General features: G+C 41.9%; 2 protein-coding genes across 2 annotated transcripts; one reads left to right on the top strand and one right to left on the bottom strand.

The window, feature by feature from the left end:
- The first annotated feature begins 4,500 nt into the window (after positions 1–4,500).
- LOC104951578 (prosaposin receptor GPR37L1-like) lies at positions 4,501–7,860 on the top strand. The gene is made up of 2 exons (XM_010778264.1): positions 4,501–4,871; positions 5,755–7,860. The coding sequence occupies exons 1-2, from the start codon at positions 4,506–4,508 to the stop codon at positions 5,917–5,919; spliced, it is 531 nt and encodes a 176-aa protein (XP_010776566.1). The 5' UTR covers positions 4,501–4,505; the 3' UTR covers positions 5,920–7,860.
- Positions 7,861–14,306: 6,446 nt separating this feature from the next.
- LOC104951643 (protein bicaudal D homolog 2-like) lies at positions 14,307–18,053 on the bottom strand. The gene is made up of 4 exons (XM_010778353.1): positions 18,033–18,053; positions 16,629–17,459; positions 15,486–15,665; positions 14,307–14,426 (listed from the first exon to the last, which is right to left on the bottom strand). Exons 1-4 carry the CDS (start codon positions 18,051–18,053, stop codon positions 14,307–14,309), a joined length of 1,152 nt encoding a protein of 383 aa, XP_010776655.1.
- Positions 18,054–19,435: the final 1,382 nt, after the last annotated feature.

Below are 19,435 nucleotides of genomic sequence, written 5' to 3'. Positions count from 1 at the left end.
GTCTTTTTTCAGACAATCAAAAAATTCTGACTTTTTCTCAAAATCAAAAAATTCTGACTTACTCTTAAAATTCTGACTTTCTCTTAAAAGTCTGACTTGTTCTCAAAATTCTGACTTGTTCTCAAACAATTTAAATGTTGACTTTTTCTCAAAATCTCAAATGTTTTACTTTTTCTCAAAATCTCAAAATTCTGACTTTTTCTCTAAATCTCTAAATTCTGACTTTTTCTCTAAATCTCTAAATTCTGACTTTTTCTCTAAATCTCAAAATTCTGACTTTTTCTCTAAATCTAATTTTTTTTTTGACTTTTTCTCTAAACCTCAAAATTCTGACTTTTTCTCTAAATCTCAAAATTCTGACTTTTTCTCTAAATTCTGACTTTTTCTCAAAATCCATGTATTTATTATCCTCTCAATATGGAAGTAGTGATCANTGTGATCCTCTCAAGAATGGAAGTAGTCATCAGATACAGAGCATCAACTAGTTCCTGAGCAGTGTCCTCACATGCTGATATACAAGAGAGGGAGTTACACAGTCACAAGATGGAGGAATGTGTAACTCCCTCTCTTGTATATCAGCATGTGAGGACACTGCTCAGGAACTAGTTGATGCTCTGTATCTGATGACTACTTCCATTCTTGAGAGGATCACAGATACATGGATCCTGATTATTGAAGCTCAAGCCGGTGACGAGAGATACTTTTCTAACAGACCCTATAACAGCTTTTTGCTAGAGGTGAAAAGCAGAACAGGAACTGGAGATCAGACCTGGAAGAGCCTCTTGACGCTGCCGTGGAACTCCATGCTGAGGCCGATGCTGCTGGTCTTGCTGGAGCTGGAGAACTCGCTGAGCAGAGCGGTGAGGATGGAGCAGGCCAGGGTTTGCTGCATCAGAGGGAGGTGTTATTATTTATTTATTTATTCCATACATGGCAGTTATTTTAAAAACATGTACACTTATACAGCACAGTGGGAAATATCACAGGCATTGAGCAGCAACTAACCTGTACACCACACTCATCCTACTAGAACTGGGAAGTGTTTTAAAAAAGGACAATACACACACTCCCATTTTATGAATCTAAAAGAAATTGAAAATCAGCCAACTCAACAATCAGGGTTTGAAAATAAACTGTTTAAATGGACTACCTATAAGACCCCTCACTGAGTCACTATTGATCCGAACCCTGACAAGGTCTATGTAATGTTTATCTTTTTTGACCTCTCTGACACTACTTTTGTTTTATTTAAGTTCATGAAAATAATCAAATCTAAGTTTAAAAAAAAGAAAAGCAGCTAACTCACCCATATTAAGTGTTGACTTTGAAAAGGTCTTTCAAAATGAGTGCATTCTATTTTGAAAGTCACATTTGTAAAATATAGTTAATGGCTTTTTCCCTGATCACTTCCTCCGGCTGGGTTTGTGCATGCTTGTCCTTTTCTAGTTCTGGGTATAGTTGGGGAAACAAATGAAATGCTGCCACCCACTGGATTGAGAGGAGATGTCCAGTTTGTTTTTAAATAAAGAGCAACCTAGTGACACCTAGTCAAGCCAATGTAGTTTGACAAACATTTTTACAAATGCCAACAAGAATGGATTTAGGAGGAATACTTTTTTTTAAAGTAAGTGCATTTTGAAATTATTAGATCTATATTTTTGCAATGTTGAATTTGGGACTTTACAAGGCTCTTAAAAGTAGGGTAGGTAAGAATGGAGAAACCAGCTGGAGTGCGCTACAATTTGAAAGTACACAGCCGAAAAAAAATCTGCAACTTCCTCACAGAGCCCCTCCTCCAACACACACGAGCGCGCACATGACCAATGAGGGCACGAGATAAGTTTGTGCACAGATGGAAGGCTGACAGGCAGGTAGGCCATCCAGTTATTTTAGCCGGGCCGGCTCAGATGATTGGTCGTGCTTTTTACAGCGCCACGGCTTCCACAGAGGACATTTGTGTATGTATTTATTGTCAAAGCATTTAATATATTCATTGCTATCGGGGTGTTAAGAGCATTCCATGGAATATAACAACAAGTGTTTCTGAAGTGAATTACCTACCCCACCTTTAAGTTATTAATAATGTCAAACGTCTCGGAAAAAAATCCACTGCTGCCATCATTGAAATCTAATTCAATAAATAGAGTAAAACCAATATTACAAGCTTAGCCTAATCTTTATCTGCCACTGTGCAAAAGAAAAGCCTTCAATCCGATCTGGTACAGCTCTGTGAACAACGATTGTCACTAATCTATTGAAATACATTTAACTGATACATGTGTGATCTCTCTCACCACGGTGGTGTTCCCGCTGCTGATGAGCTGTCCGACCTCGAGAAAGATGCTTTTACAGTTGATGCTTTTGTCCAGAGAGCCTCTCTTCACGATGACTGCCACCGCCAGAAGGATCTGCTCACGGACATACTTCTGCAGGCTGGAGGGAAACAGAGAGGAGGTTCAATATAAAATCAATGCTCTGATCCAGAGGAACTCAGAGTCAGTGCAACAACACCGACCATCAGCAGAGACTGAGAAGAGAAGGGAAGGGAAAGTGACATGTTGTGACTGAGGGTTCAATCCCAGCTGCAGCGTGTTTTCTTTGGAACAGTTATTGCATTTTTGTGGTCTCTTTTTTTCATGATCAGACCGTCTACTCAAACAAAAGAAAACAACAATCCATCTAGCTTTTGTAACCTTAGTTTATGTAACGTGTACATATAAAATCAGCCATACTCTTAAGAAATGCTTATGATAAGCATCAGCCTATATTTTCCATGTATGGTTAAATGCAGGTTATATAAAGCCACGGTCAAACTCATTTTTGGCATAAAAACTTAGATTCTGGATTTCCAAAATCTAAGTTTTTTTTAAGAAAATGACTGCAAAGTATTTCATAAATCTTGTCATTTGAAGTAATTATAGAGATAGCATCACTTGAAGAAAAAATGTACCTAATAAATAATTTAAATACTTTGTATTTATCAGAGTTTCCGTTAGAATTGTATTTGCCGGTCAACATGTCGGTTAAAGTTTAAAGGGGACCTATCATGCAAAATGCACTTTTTGATGTCTTTTATACATAAACATGTGTTCCCGGTGTGTCAGGGAACTCACACAGCGTCAGAAAATAAAACCCTCTCTCTTTTCCTCCGTACCCAAATCTCTAAAAACGGGGGAACAATGAAGCTGATCCAGATCTGCGTCCGATATGACGTAATATCTGAAATGTGGACCCACGGCCCTATCAGAAACGTTGCTATCAGAAACAATGCCCGACTGTTTTGGACGTAATATGGTCTGTGTTTACATTAGCATCGCTAACACTCAGAGCTAACCTGTACTGGAGAGCATGTGTGTGAAGAAGCAGGAAATAAAAAGGAACTCACCTTGTGGTATAACCGGCAAGAGAGAAAGCCTTTGAGCTCCATACTGTTTCAGAAATAATCCTTGATAATCCATGATATGGTGTTTCATCACCGCAGTATTTAGTTTAGACAATAGCTGCCGGGTCCCGCATGAGCTCAGCCCCCTCCTTTTTTTTTTTTTTTCAGAATCAGCCCTTTTGAAACAGGAAGTGAAATAGAGGGATATGAGGCATGGCTAGAATGGGTGATCTGTTTGGTATTTTGAGCAAAACACTTCATAGACATGTTTTTTATATATTTTTATATATCTGAGACTTATGCTATTGCCTCAAAATAGCAAAATAGGTGACCTTTAAATAGAAGGATGGGTGGTTAGACTGTCTGTCTTAGACGACATTTGTCATGTCTCAATGTCATTTGTTAGAAGCTTATATCCAAAGCAACTTACATGCATTTAAAAAACGTTCACACACAGAACTTTAACATCACTTTTCTTAAGTTTATCCCAATAGAGCAGCACAATTAATCCAAAGACCAATACGGACGAGTGCAGCATTTNTCACCTGAATCTCCTCCTAGAGCACCATGGAGTTCTTTTTAACCAAATGTCTCTCAGAGGGGCGTGGGGAGGGGCTCCTTATTTTCATCTAAAGTAACAGACAGAGAATCAGCACTTTGGAAACAGGGCTGAAACAGAGGGGATTATGGGATGATCTGAACAATGATCTGTTTGGTGTTTCAGCCAATCAGAGACAGGTTCTGTATATATCTGAGACCTGTGATATATTGATGAAAAACAGTGTAATAGGGGACCTTTAAGGAACTAACTCACCAAAGTAGTTCTGGAAGTAGACCTGACATCTTCCATCTCTTCATTGGCTCAGTTTCTCTTGGGATTGAGTACTAGATCTTTATTGTGACTGACATTGGAAATGATGAGCGTACTCAGAATAGACCAGAAATGATAAAATAACAAGGTTTCTTTAACTGTCACATGAATCAGTTAGAGATATGAATGCTTACTGATTTACTTTTGAAAGTTGATCAAACAAAGTACTTTACAGAACCATAAAGTACCAGAAGTTTTCCAAAATGCTCCACAAGGTCATCAGAAGTTTGCTGTTCTCTGTTGCAGGGGCGTATGTGGTGGTGCTTCGGCTGCTACTTCTGCCTGCCCATCCTCTTCACCGTCCTCTGCCAAATGGCCACCCGCAACGTCAACAGCGACTCCAGCTCCACCCAAAAGCAGCGCAGCCATGACGATCGCTCGACCAATCAGAAGCGCCAGCAGCACCAGGCGTTGGAGCGGCAGCTGAACTGCACCCTGCTGGCGTTGGCGGTGGTTTACGGCGTCTGTGCTCTGCCCGAACACGTCTGTAACATCACGCTGGCCTACGCTAACATCTCCATCTCTGAGGAAACTGCCTCCATGCTGGCTCTGTTGCATCACTTCCTGTTGTTCTTTAAGTCATCAGTGACACCGGTCCTGCTGCTGTGTCTGTGCAAGGTAGGTCAAGCTGTTAAAAATAAAGTATTGTTAACTTTAACGGGACCCCTTTTGGTCCTCTTCAACAAGAACTGATCACACACAGCTTTAAGACCCAATGATGTAACTATATGTAACTATAAGGTATGGGACTTCACTGGTGCATTTAGCGGACATCACTTGCACAATCACACGTCCCAAGTAAAAGGGACTCTTAACAATATAGGGCTTTTGCCGATGTCCCATTCGCCGATTTTTTCCAACTTAATTTGGCAAATTGGCAATGCATATACCAAAATACTCACATATTGTTCCATCTAATTGCAGAAGAACACAAGGTCTCTCCTGTAGATATGAATGTGATGTACACTGCTTTTAAGACCAACACATTAACTGGGCAACATAAGAAAACAACTAATAGAAGTTTAACTTAACACCAATGTATGCCGTTGCCGATATTTCCTTGTATAGCCTTTGTCTGCCAATACCAACAACATGCCAATAACATCAGGCATCCCTAGAAACTTTAAAAGTGATATCTTGTGTACCATCTTGCTTGGGCAGAGACTAAAACATGTACTCAGAAAAACGTCATGAGATAACGTCCGAGACAAAGAATCTTGGGCAGATGGATAGGCTACCCTCACTTTGTCAATTACTTTAGCGGTGTGGCTTCAACAGACAGACTTGACAACTAGTCCTTTAAATATACTGTTTGGTGTGGTAGAAGGTTGGTTGCATTAATTGACCAACCTTTGCAAAATTGATGCACACTATTTTTTGCATTTAAACATCAAACCTCTGGCCTGTTCAGATCCAGCTGTAATAGTTAGAGTGGTTACAGTAATATAGTTCTTTGAAAGCCGTTGACGGACAGCTCTGACTGCTTGTCGTTGTGTTCCAGGCTCTCGGTCAGGCCTTCATGGACTGCTGCTGCTGCTGCTGTCAGGAATGTCAGCCGAACGCGACTCAAGGCTCACCAAATATCAAACTGAAGGCGGCCAATGAGACGTCCATCTTCTTCGACAAGGCTAAAGAAACCTCAGCCATCTTGTCGATCTCCAGCTAGAGCTATAGCATCCAACATCTCCTCTTCCATAAAACAACCTATCTTCTTTTTTATCCTCAAACTCTGTTTCTCTTCTACCCTAAGGTTTCTTTAACGCTTCAGTTTCCTTTATCCTTTCTTCTCCACAACGCTTGTTGACCAACGACCATCTTTTCTTCATCTTTTTCTGTCCTCTCTCCTTCTCTCAGAGTTTCCATTTGTATGATATTCCTTTATGGACACAGTGTTACCCCTTTCAGCTTCCTGTCTGTACAGGAAGTGATGCTTAATCCGTAGTGATTATTAGAAAACTTGCTGTTCTTGCACAACCACCTGTTGTAAAACCAGGAGCCCGTTTCAGGACCCTCCGAAAGGACACTTTCCTCCAATTGGTGTAAAAATGTATGATAAGAAAATCCTGGATGTCTTCTTTGGTTGGTCTGAAGCTGAATGCGATATTTCTATAAGGAAGATCTACTGTGTAAAGGCTAAATGAGTAGTTTCAAACTGTGATGAAAGATTGATGAGGAGTAAAAAATAATCTGCTTTGAGGTTGTTTAGTGCCACACAAACATATTTTGGTTTAGTGTAGAATCAAGTTAGTAACTTCCTAGTTTTGGCTCTGACTATTAACCTAATTTGCTGAAAAGAGTACAGTTGAAGCATTGTATATTGAAATTGTCACAACCTGTGGGGCCATTGATCATTGGTCCATCTGTCAAACTATCAAGAAAAAATAGGTAGACGTCTATGAAGAGCTATTAAAAATAACTATATGACAACTATTTCCACTGCCTGGCGTGAATCCGTTAGAAACCAAACCTCCTAGGTTAAAGGGGACGAAAACACGCCAACAAACGTCTAATTTGAGAGATTAAGAAACCATCAGTAAGTGAGGTTGTCCATATCTGTTTGACATATTTTGTTGTGCGCTACTTGTGTAAGATGTCAACCCTGGTCAGAGTTCAGATAAAAAGTGGTCTCTATGTAACAACAATCAACCAATCAGAGCTTTGTGAGCATGATTATGAAAGAATATGTCTTTATCTGTTTGCAAACTATGGATGAAATGGACGAAGCTGAACTGTTTATAGTCAAATTATTTTTACAACTTGTGTTTCTGGGAAGAATAATGACTGTTTCAGAAGGAAGCAAAGGGAGGAGTTTTGAACAGGACCAAGACCTTATAAGTGCTGATGCTGTGTCTTTGTACAGGAAGTTAAACTGTGTAGTACATTTTAAAGCATATTAATATGTCTCTAGCACGGTCTTTTCACTCAGACTGTCAAACAACTAGAACAAAAACGAAGAAACAGAAGTTATGAATGTAGCTTGTTTTAATGTTAGATCTACAACTAATTACATCTCTGTGTGAAGGGAATAGAGATAGTCATTTTTCTATGTCACAAGAATGTTTATGCCTTTGTAATGCTCAGTTTCACAATGTCAAATCCATATAAGTATGTGTCAGAGCCGCCTGTGCCTTAGTGCCTCCTCAGCCCTCAGCTAAATCTACAGAAATCAACGCATTCAGAAACAAGAGTAGAAGTCTGACTAATTTTGTATTCAACAAACATATGTTTTACACTGAATAGTTACTTTGTATTTGAAATTCCAATATGGAGAAAGAGCTAGAGCGTCTGGATGCTAAAATTCACTGTTTGATACAGCACTTTTACAGTGGCCCCGATCTACAGAAGGTCAAGATGTTTGTTTCCAATTTTGCACAAAAGAAACAAGACATACTAACAGCTCGAGTCCCACTGGTGTCGTGTTTGAGTTCCTTGTAAATGTGAATGAAGTTGACATTGAGTGCCCTCACAGAACAGATTAACTTTAGTGCCTGTCTTATATTTGTCTTTTTAAGTGTCTCTGAAGGTTGTTTTTATCTTGTGAACAAGGCATAAACCAACCATTGGGATGTAGAGGTGGTAATTTATAAATAAAGCTGTGCAATTTAAACTGGATTTGTCTGGAGAATTTATTGATGCAATTTTGATGTGACTGAGCAAACTGACAATAACCGTAACATGTCTTTGGAGGCGTGTGGCGCAGTGGATAGAGCCTTGCCAACCCTCCCGATTTTCGCGGGAGACTCCCGATTTCATTGCCCTCTCCCGGTTTCCTCCCGGGGTCATATTTCTCCCGATTTCTGACTAAATCCGATTTACTCAGGACTGTTTCCACTCGGACTTTAATACAGCTACACCATTGTTTGGTTTCCATGGTAGCGCGTCTCTTTAGTAGCGCGTGCAACTGAAATTCTGAGAGGGTGAGGCAGATACAAGAACAAAACAGAACAAGAATCAACAACTCTACCCTCTGCTCACTCCTTTCCTATAATACAGGTCCAGCCCACACATATGCTCCTTCAAGACAGTGCACTTACAACTACAATAAGCATGTTAATGTTAATCTAATACAGCTCCGGCGAACCACTAGCAGCCCCCCCCGTGGTGGTTTTGAAATGCTCCCGATTTCTGAAGTCCCAAGGTTGGCAAGTATGAACATGTGATGTATTTATTAGTTCTGCAAGCTAGTAACAAGTGGAAGAAGCTATTATGGGTGTCTATAGGTCGATTCATTCTTACAAAAGACAATGTTTTGTGATTTCCCGCTTCTTTTATGACTAGGTTGTGAAACTCGTGGTTGAACAACTGTGTTAGAAAGTATCTGGTTCTTTGATAAATAAGAAAAGGCAAGAAGCCGGTGATCAAAGACACCAAAGGAGAGAAGTCAGATGATGCTTTTGGGTAAGAAATATCTGAACACTAAGCCTAACAATCTGTCCCGTTTTTAATCACAATACTGAAAAGATTCAAATGGGTGTAAAGAGTTGGGATAAACAATTCTGGACCAGCGAACCCTTTGCAACTCAATATGATTGCTATCTTCAGCGATCCAGAAGACACGCTGTTTTACTTTGAACATTTAATATGGTCTCTATCAGACTGACGATTAAAGCAAGTTATTAACTATATGACAACATATTCCATAGTTAAATACAGAAGAATACAAAATGTCAATGTTAAAAATTGGATGAGGTGTTATCATCAAAGACAAAAGAAACAAGTTCATTAATGTCTGAATGTAACTCAATATGTGAGTTGAACGGACTCAGATATTGGCTTCAGCAGCAAAAACACAAGATCAAACCGTAAATGAAATAAAACACACAACATGAAAAATGTGCTTTATGCAGAAGCTCATTAAAGCTTTTTGTTGTGTGTCTGTCATGTCGTTTTAAACGGTGTAAAGGAATCCGCTCTGAGAAGAGAAGATTTTCTCTCCTCAGAGCGGCTGCTGCATATCAATGACCTCACTACTGTCCCGTTGCCATGGGATCCCAGCCCAAATTCGCACACACACGGACACACACACGGACACACACACGGACACACACACACAGTTCTTTTAATTTAGAAACTCAAACTCCATTCTAATCAATGTGAGCCCCCCCTCCATCCTTGTCTTCGCCTCTTTACCCCCGACAGCCCATGAAGAGGATTTACCCATTTAAAGGAAAATGATTTCTTCTGTCCTGCTCTCCACAAAATGATGCAAAGACTATTTAAAGAAACTTCTGGCACAAACGTGATCACTGTCAGACAGCCCTTTCTCAGTAATAAATAAGCTGAATAATAAAAAGGCCCATTTCAGAATAATTAAGATCATATAATTGATGATCTGGATTCAGTTGTGGCTTTTTCAAAAACAGCTCTGCAAATCACACTCGACAAACTTCAACAGGTTACAGAAAGAGGTCAGAATGTATAGAAGTCTAAGAAAAAATTATCCTACTGACAGCTTGTTCTATAACCTCAATAATAACATTTCAGAATAGAATTGAATCGGAGGTATGAAACCCTCTGGTCACACAGCACACACAGCGAAATGTGTTCTCTGCTTTTAACCCATCCTAGTACCAGGAGTCTAGTACTAAGAGCAGTGGGCAGCTATTGGACAGCGCCAGGGGAGCAATGGGAGTGGGGGGGGGAAGGGGGGGTGTCCGGTGCCTTGCTCAAGGGGTCATTTATATTATCATAATTGATCATCTGGATTCAGTTGAGGCTTACTTCAAAACGTTTTGGCAAATCGCATCTGACAGGTTGTCAGATTGTATAGAAGTCTATGAGGAATGTACACTGCTTGTGACTTGATTTATTTCCATGTTTAACACTTTTTCTAATAAATGTTTGGTCCCAATGGCTAGTTTTAGGTCTTCTTGAATGCAGCATGATGTTCATTTTGTATCTTATGGTCACAATAAAGCAGGGTATGCTTTGGGGGCGGGGCTACCTGTACCTGGGACGTATTTTTATCTCACTACTCAAACTACAGTTTTCAGTTCATGAAAGTCTATTTTAACAACACTGACAAGAATATATTGAAGCATTTGGTTACCCATAGCTCCACCTTCCTGTGTCCCAAAAATAACAAGATGGCGACGGCCAAAATGCCAATCTGGTGGTTCTTTTACGCATAGTGGAAGTGGGTGGGCACCAGAAATCATTCAAATTTTCTTTTGCCAGTTTCCTCAAAATTCTGTTTAATTTGCGATACTTTTCAACGGAAACCTGACCAGCGATACTCCAGGAAAGTCAGAAAATAAGTTTAATATAGTTCAGGTAAACTGACATTTTAAAAAGTGAGTAAGAAAAGAAGTAGGGAAACAGAGAGAGATTCATGGAGAGCTGGAGGGACAGAGTGTTTCAGGAGGTTGGTGATGTTGTTCTCATTAGTAGTGATGAGAGCTCGCCCCTCTGATACAAACTACTGAACAGACCACCTCTGTTCACTAATGAAGCCACACACACGCAGAAACACACACACACACACACACACACACACACACACACACACACACACACACACACACACACACACACACACACACACACACAAACACAGGGGCGACTAGACCGCCATTGGTCATGCGAGAACATCTCTAGGACAGACTGGATGGGAACCAACTGTTACGTAACAGAAAGGTCACAGGTTCGAGTCCCACATCTATCCGTTAGGTGAGTCTACGCTTCACATCCTCTTCTCACTTATCTTGATGGATCTCCCTGACTTAGTGCCGGAGTACGCCAACACATCTGTGAGCTAAATTAGACAGATTCTCTCAAATCAATCAGGAAAGAAGACCTTAATTAGGAAAGGTTGGCCAAAGTCAGTTTTACCAGGAAAATAATTCATTAGAATCCTCATTTAGAGTTTGTCCATCTCTCATCAGCAATGTGGTTCTGCACAGATGCAAACAGGAAGTCAACAATTCGTATTTGGCTATCAAGCAACTCTCCAAATGTGTCTCTTATAAGCAATTGAACCACCTCAGCCCAGCTTATCAGACACTAGCCACTCCCTAAGTTTGTTTTTAGACAAATATATAAGTGACTGACATGATTGTCATATTCCTTATTTCTAATGCAATATAAGTTGAATTTCGCACTGTGACCACGGCGGCACATGGTCCTGATCTTAAATGGTTGTGGATTTATTTGGGAATCTGGAAAACTGTGACGGTAAAAACGCATTTCCTCTTTGAACTGTTTACTTTAAAACTGTGTGAAAGTTTCAGAAGAAGTGTTGAACCTCTCACTCAGCGTGTGAATCCAACTGATTTGAAGCACTACTTGTCTACAAGTGTGTGTGTGTGTGTGTGTGTGTGTGTGTGTGTGTGTGTGTGTGTGTGTGTGTGTGCGCGTGGGCGTGCATCGTAGCCCTCTCATCAGCAGCACATTGTGAGTGAATGAAGAGCGACAAGTGTGTGTGCGAGAGTATATATGTGTGTGTTTCACCCTGAACACAGGCTCAATGAACACAAACTAATCTGACCTGAATGTCTCACGCACATGCACGCACATGCACGCACACACACACACACACACACACACACACACACACACACACAGAGTACAATGTTGGTTTTGTTCTGTGGGAAAACTGATGAGGGAAGGAGTGAGTGGAGAAGAGGGGGGAGGTAAAGGGGGATACTGTTGCCATGACAANNNACACACACACACACACACACACACACACACACACACACACACACACACACACACACACACACACACAATAGTACTGCATCATATTATTATTTTTTGGTCTCTTGCGCCCCCCCCTGGCATGCCCCTTTGAGAACCACTGTCCTAGTCTAAGGACTTGCCTCTAGTCTCAGGACCTGTGCCTGGTCTCAGCACTGGACCCACTCCAGGTCTGAGGACCAGCCCCTAGTTGTCCGGCTCCTTGTCTCTTGACCGGCCGCTAGTATCAGGACCTGCCCCTAATCTGAGGACAGGCGCCTTGTCTCAGTACCAACCCTTAGTCCTAAGAATGGCCCTTGTCTCAGGCTAGGCCCCTAGTTTTTGGTCTGGTTCCCAGTCTCTGGTCCGGCCCTAGTATCAGGGCCGGCCCCTAGTCTTAAGAATGGCCTTTGTCTCAGGCCAGGCCCCTAGGTTTAGGTCTGGTCCCTAGTCTCTGGTCCGGGTCCTAGTATCAGGACCAGCCCCTAGTCTGAGGGAGGCCCATGGTCTCGGGACTGGCTTCTTGTCTAGAAACTGACCCTTAGTCTCAGGTTTGGCCCAAAGACTCAGTTCTGGCCCTTAGGCCCATAACCCAACCCTAGTCGTACCGGCCACTCGGGACCTGCAGCTAATCGAAGCGGCCCCCAGTCTCAAGACTAACCTTAATGTCTCAGGACAGACCCCCTAGTTTCCGGACCTGCCTCTAGTCATACTGCCTTCTCGTCTCAGGACCGGTCCTTTTTTCTCAGGTCCGACCCATAGTATAAGGATCGGCCCACGCTTTCATGACCAGTCCCTTGTCAGGAACAGGCCCTAAGTCCCAGAACCGGCCCTAAGCCTGGGGACCCGCCGTTAGTCTCTGGTTCGGCATTTAGTCTCAGGACAATCCCCTAGTCGCATTAACTGCCCTTAGTTGTCTCAGCAACTAGTCTCAGGACAGGCTCCCAATCTGAGGTTCGGATTAAACTCGGTCTCATTCTTGCTGAATGTTGTATACATCCAGGCGTTTCTCACCCTATACCAGGGGTCGGCAACCCCTGGCACGCGTGCCAGTGCTGGCACGCGGCACCGTAACCAGTGGAACACTAGGAATAAGTGGAATAAGTGTGCAAAAATATTTAAATTGTATTTTCGGATCCTGAACGAGACCGCCGCCAGAGCGCTTCTCCCCGTTACCTGCAGAAGGAAGCCATGCACGCAGCGCAGCCCCGCTCTCTTTATCTCCAGGTGACTTTCTGCCGCTTTCCTCCAAGCACTTCACAAATTGCAGTACCCATAAGGAGCTGTACAAATGCCGCAGTTTTTGCGTGGCTGTGTATTTAGTTGAAAGCCCAGTGGCGATCTGCTCATCTCTCATCGAAATAATATGCTACAAAGGGGCGNGCTACTTGTCAACAAGTGGGTAAAACTTTTCTTTCACAGTGTGAAGTAAGGGTGTGTGTGTGTGTGTGTGTGTGTGTGTGTGTGTGTGTGTGTGTGTGTACGTACCGGTGATCGTTGTTGTTAGCTTTACACACACACACACACACACACACACACACACACACACACACACACACCCTTACTTCACACTGTGAAAGAAAAGTTTTACCCACTTGTTGACAAGTAGCACAGAGGAGGAAGAGGAGGGAGGGACTGAGGATGGAGAAAGGATGGATGAAGTTTTTATCAGTGCGGTCACGTTAAAGCCCGATGACCAGCTTCTATTTTCTCCTCCTTTCTGGTCTTTTTTTGTCCGTCTGCTTTTCAATCTCTGAGAAAGTTGAGCTCCACTCGCTTTTTTTATACTCTTCTCTGAACTGTCAATTAGCCACCATTAAAAAAAGAAAAAGGAAACCCTCTGAATGATTAGAGAGCGGTCGCTGGGATGTGACATAACCTTCCTCTGGTGGCCATGTCCAGGCCGGCAGCCACAAAGGTCCACATTGATGTTGTTTTTAAATTCATTAAGTAATTCAATATTATTCATACAGTCAAGGCACTAGAAGTAAGTTAAAGCAGAATGGCAGAAAATTAAGTTATGTGCCCTCCCGTGATTTATCCAATTACATCCATACAAGACCTCAAATGTTTTTGTGAAATACCTACAAACTTAACATTTCAATTCTTAAATGTATCAATAACTACATAAAATAATAAGACAATACCAGAATTAAAAGGTAAAAAGGAAAGAAATGCTGAACAAGGGACTAATCACAATACTATATTACAATTGTTATTTACTTGAGAGATGAGGAAGAAGGAGAAGAGATATGATGAAGAACATGATGCATTGCTGCAGATTAAACTAGCCAACAGTAAATAAAGGAGTTAAACACAGCAGTGAAATTAATCATACACATTAATAAAGCAGTCATTGATATTGATCCAAGGACATCAGTTATAGCAGATGGATCTGACAGGGACCAACCAGCGAACAGAGTAATGAGAGTTCCTGTAGAAAATGGGAACCAGGACATCCTTCAGTCCGACTGTGATGGTGATTTCATCAAACAGCTGAGCTCAGCAAATTGAGAGATGAGACAAATTAGTGAACCAGAACCCAACGCTGACCACACACACACACACACACACACACACACACACACACACACACACACACACACACACACACACACACACACACACACACACACACACACACACACATACACGCCCCCCTCCAGAGACCCTGGGTTGGGGAGATCTGCTTTTTAACATACTCTGCTGCCGTTCCGTGGTCCAGCCCCGTNTAAAATAGCGGTATGCAACGTGTGTGAAGCAGAAATCCTGCAGCTCCGCCCTCTGTGACGGACCGGTGAGCGGAGCAAAACACACACAAGAGTTAAACCTAACACACTTAGCTATTTTATCTACCTCTGGAACAAGCTACACTAGTTATAAATATATTTATTCTTCACTGTCGGGTCACTCATTACTGGATCAGTGAGCTGCATGAGACGATACTGACAGGCTGTCAGGAGGGAGAGAGAGAGAGGCTCCCGTTATTTCCCCCGTGTTATTCTCCAAAGTTAATGTAAACTTGAATAATGTACTTCATTTGAATGTAATAATGATGTTGGTTGTTGTTTGTGGAAGCGCCAGTGAATGAGCCCCATTATCTGAGTTTTAAACATCACTTTAAATGGAAGATCCCCATAGGCCCCGCCCACTCGATCGGATCGGCCGATAATGATTCCGACGATCGGCCCCAAATTTGGCGATCGGAGCATCCCTACTTTTCGGATACTTCACAAGTTTAAGTTATTCTGAAGCCCTAGAATAAATATATAACAATAAAGGATTCCACATATTGGCCTTGGAAATTATTACATTAAGTTCAAGGCTTTTATTTTTCATCGTCATAGCTACAGTGTAGTTATGACGATGACAATCTTAGGTCACAGGCTGCTCCAACAGTGCAACACAATAAAACAGAAAAATAGAGCAACCACTGACAGGAGAAGTTGATTCAGAGCTTAACCCTAAAGTGTAATACCAGCCTTTAACAAGACTAACATGGTTTTCAAATCATTCAAAGAGTTTAAAGTGTAGTTAGGTTTATCTGCGACCGACCTGTTTGTTGGCCTTCAGCACGGTCCTGAGGGTAGCGATCTGTTCTCTCTTGGTGCTGAGGAGAGACTTGAGTTTCAGGACTTCCTCCATGAGGCTCTCAGCGTCTCGCTCCGACTCTCCGCTGTCGCTGAACCCCGAGTACGGCATCGCGCCCCTCTGACGGCACAGGTCCACCGCCACCTACAGAACACACAAGTGGAGTTATTATTAAAAACAAAAACCTTAATCTAAGGGTTTACTTTTGTGTCTAATAGCTTGAGACTGTTTTATTATACTGCATATCAAATATCACTTTTTTTTAAGTTGCTGCTTAAAATTTCTTCGCCATTGTTGGATATGAACAAATATGAAATCTGGACTAGAGCACACGTGATCTGTGTTCCAGACACACTGCTGTTTCCTGAAGGTATGTTCTCTCTAGAAGCAGACACATCTCCTCTTTGACCCTTGTAATCTAATCCATTGAAACCCAAGCGCGCACAAGAGCTACTCAACTACGTCTGAGCTGAGCATTAGGTCAGGAAAGACATGTCTAACCCTAACCCTAACCCTAACCCTTGTTCTGATGAAGGGAAGACCTTCATCAGAACAAAGAAGCCTGACTTCAAGTGATCAAAGCAACATGAGATAGTTCCAATGGTTACAGTTTTCAGGGTACTATTGGATACTAGAAGGACTGATGATTCACTCCCTTACAACACCTCACCTCTGACTAGCAGAAAACGCCCAGCTCCATAGCGTCTGTATTTAACCAGATTGCACTTTTTCCCCTTTTAATGACAATTGTACTTATTTTACTTCAACTCTACCTCATTGCATTTAAATAAATACTATATAACATCTTGCACTCTTGCAAAAATGTATGTTTATATATTTAGTTTTAGTAGTAAGTTGGTCTATAAGAGTGAATTCAATTTCTTGTATATTTTAAATTCTATTAATACTCTACAGATATTCATATTATTTCTACTGTTGATTTGTATACATTTACTCAGTGTTTGTAACGGTAATGATATTTTTAAATCATTTTCAAAGCCGTGTCAACATGCTGCTGCAACAAAACCATTTCCTGATTTTGTTTTCAAATGAGTATATATAATCTAAATCCGACATTCTGTATATGTGAATATCAGTGCTTCTTACCCGGAGGTGTTTGATCTGGCACCGGATGACGGCTACCAAGTTGCAGACATTTGAAGGGTCCCTGAAGTCCAGGGTAGGGGATCCAGGACATGCGGGAGAGTCCGTGCTGGTTCCCGCGCTGTCCACCTCCCCCATGAACTGCAGCACCGAGGCTTTGGAGTTGAACATGTCGTTCGCTCGCGGCTTCTTCTGGGCGCCGTGCTGGGGGTAGATGAGGTGAGCTCTCCGTGCTTCCCGGTAAAAATCCAGCGTGACTCGTTTGGGCGTCAGGTTGTTGCACACGCAGATGTGATGATAGAGGTTGGACAGCTCCTCGGAGAAAGCCAGCAGCTCTTCCTGGGCGACGCTCAGGTGCCCTTCTGAATCGATGGCCACTTTCCGCGTGGCTCCGATCTCCTTCTGCAGCTCACTGATGCGGTCCTCGTCCTGCTTGCTGGATTTGATGCAAAGGCGGATCTTGTCGGCCAGGTCCTGAGCCTCGGCCCTCCAGCGGTCCTTCTCCTGCTTGTATCGGTGCTCCAGGGTGTTGTAACGCGTCCCCGCCTGAGACAGTTCGTCTCTCAGCTTCAGGAGGTCGTCGCTGGCGGAGCGCATGCGGGACTCCAGCACCTCCTTGCTCTTGGTGTCCACCTCATAATCAAACTGTGCTTCGTCTCCGTTTCCTTTGTCTTCTTCTCCGCCGTTGGGTCGCTGGCTGCTCTGCACCTCCTCCAGCTGCTGGGTGAGAGATCCCACTTTGTCCGCCTGCTGACTGAGAGCCTGTTTGGACATCACTAGCTGGAGCTGCAGGTCCTCCACCTTGCTGGCCAGACTGGACTTGTCTCGTTCTGCCTGGATAAGAGCAACACAACAACACTGTTATGTTGGCGGCGTGAATGGCGGACGTGTCTCAAGCCCCTCTCCAACTTTGCCTTTTAATCGTTTTGTTTTGACGTTTCTTTTTTATTTTACAGTCTACATATTTATTTATATATTAAGCAGTATTCAATGTTACTCCACTGTAGAGTATTCCATTTTACATTCAGTTAGTATTGATCTTATTCTGTTTGACAAGTTAATAGTTTAGTTATTTTACCTATTCAGTCACTTTCACCATTTTATTGCATCATTTTATTTTATTTTGTTGGATGTTAAGTAAAGTGTATGTTGCATTGACGGAGGAGTCTGGGCCTTAAGGGTTTGTATTGTTTAAAATAAGCTGTAGCCTTTGTGCACATGACAATAAAACCGTTGTTTGTGCTCAAATTGCTGCTGTCATTAGTTCAATAATCATCCATTTTAATTTGAATACATGCCATTAAATCAATATTCATTGTTGACTTGATTCAATAAAACAAAAGAATACTAAACATTTCTTGCCCCTCCACCCTTCCTCTTAATCCATTATTTATAACTCTGGCTGACCCCCTTTGGCTCCACACCCATCATCTGGTGGGTAGTAGCCCGATAACCCAACCCCCAATTGTAAGTGCATCATGAATAATATATTTCCTTCAGAGGAATGACAGCTCAAGACATTCTTAATTTTCTTGAGTACCCTTATTTGAGAGGCATGACTGTATCAGGTGAGAGTTAACTGAATTTATGGGTGAAGTAGATGATGCAAGGTGGTGCCAGGTGGTGTTGGTAGAAAGGCTCAATCATTTACAAACATACAGGGGATGTGGTTTCAAGCAGGAAGCACACATCCACGTCACAAGACACACAACCAACCTGTATGACAACCTCAATGCTCAGCCTGATGAGAACGGACACTTTTATGTCACTTTATATATACATTGTCTCCTGTGTGTGCATGCATGGTGTTCGCAGTAGCATGAAGGCTACTTTTAAAAAAGGGCCTGTGTTTACATAGTGCCCTTTCAAATTTGAAAACATTTCAACTCTTAACAAAGTGCCGGTGACGTCGCTGTAGGAATTGTAGGAGAGGCTTGTCTTTTGACTGTGTCTTGCAGAGGAAACCTACCATAGCAAAGACCAACATTTGTTTGGTGATTCTTGTGATTGCAAGTATCTTCCGGTTGGTTGTAATGGAGAAAAATGGTCAGATAAAAACTAGCTGTAATATTTTATAAAATCCAAGGGGTTGGAAAAATGTGCCCTGACAGTTAAAGGTCCCCTATTATTAGAGATGTCCCGATCCGATCACGTGATCGGGGATCGGAGCCGATCACGTGATTTTCAAAAGATCGGAGAATGGGAGAACAAAAATCACGGGGATCGGGATTTTTCATTTTTTTTAATTCAATGTTACAAAACAAAAATGACCCATGTTCAAGTGCTTAAGAAGTCATCCTGAGGCCTTAGTTTTAGTTTCAAAATTACACAACATCATGTATGCTTCTTGGGGCTTGTTCTCATAGACCGGTTGCTTATTTCTCCGTCAAATCTGGGCAACAGAGTGGTGGCAGGGCACAGATGTCTAGAATTGAAGCAGTAAGCAACGAGTACTGAAAGCTTATTTTGTTTTATCCAATTGCAAAACTGAACTGATCCAATGCTGCTCTATGAAGAAAGAAGCTATATACCATGTTGGATAGAATATCCAATTTAAATTAAAAAAAATAACCTTTAAGGGACAACTTGAATGCTTTTTTCTTTTTTTCTCTTAATGCATTGAATAAAATCGATCGGGAAAATCCTGTATCGGCAAATTGTCAAAATCAAATGATCGGAATCGGATTCGGAGCAAAAAAAAGGTGAATCGCGGACAATCCCTACCTATTATACTGTTTTTCATCAATATATTACAGGTCTCAGATATATACAGAACATGTCTCTGAAGTGTTTGGCTCCAAAACCAAACA

Source organism: Notothenia coriiceps, unplaced genomic scaffold, assembly GCF_000735185.1.
Source record: "Notothenia coriiceps isolate Sejong01 unplaced genomic scaffold, NC01 NC01_scaffold00019000, whole genome shotgun sequence".
Classification (NCBI taxonomy): Eukaryota; Metazoa; Chordata; class Actinopteri; order Perciformes; family Nototheniidae; genus Notothenia; species Notothenia coriiceps.
This window is presented reverse-complemented; position numbering and strand designations above follow the sequence as displayed.

Coding starts and splice junctions, on each gene's coding strand:
- LOC104951643 (XM_010778353.1), bottom strand. CDS start 18,053: ATGGGTGTGGAGCCAAAGGGG. Junction 17,460..18,032: donor TGGGTGTGGAGCCAAAGGGG/GTCAGCCAGAGT, acceptor GCTCTTATCCAG/GCAGAACGAGACAAGTCCAG. Junction 15,666..16,628: donor GCCAGATCAAACACCTCCGG/GTAAGAAGCACT, acceptor TGTGTTCTGTAG/GTGGCGGTGGACCTGTGCCG.
- LOC104951578 (XM_010778264.1), top strand. CDS start 4,506: ATGTGGTGGTGCTTCGGCTGCTACTTCTGCCTGCCCATCCTCTTCACC. Junction 4,872..5,754: donor TGCTGCTGTGTCTGTGCAAG/GTAGGTCAAGCT, acceptor GTTGTGTTCCAG/GCTCTCGGTCAGGCCTTCAT.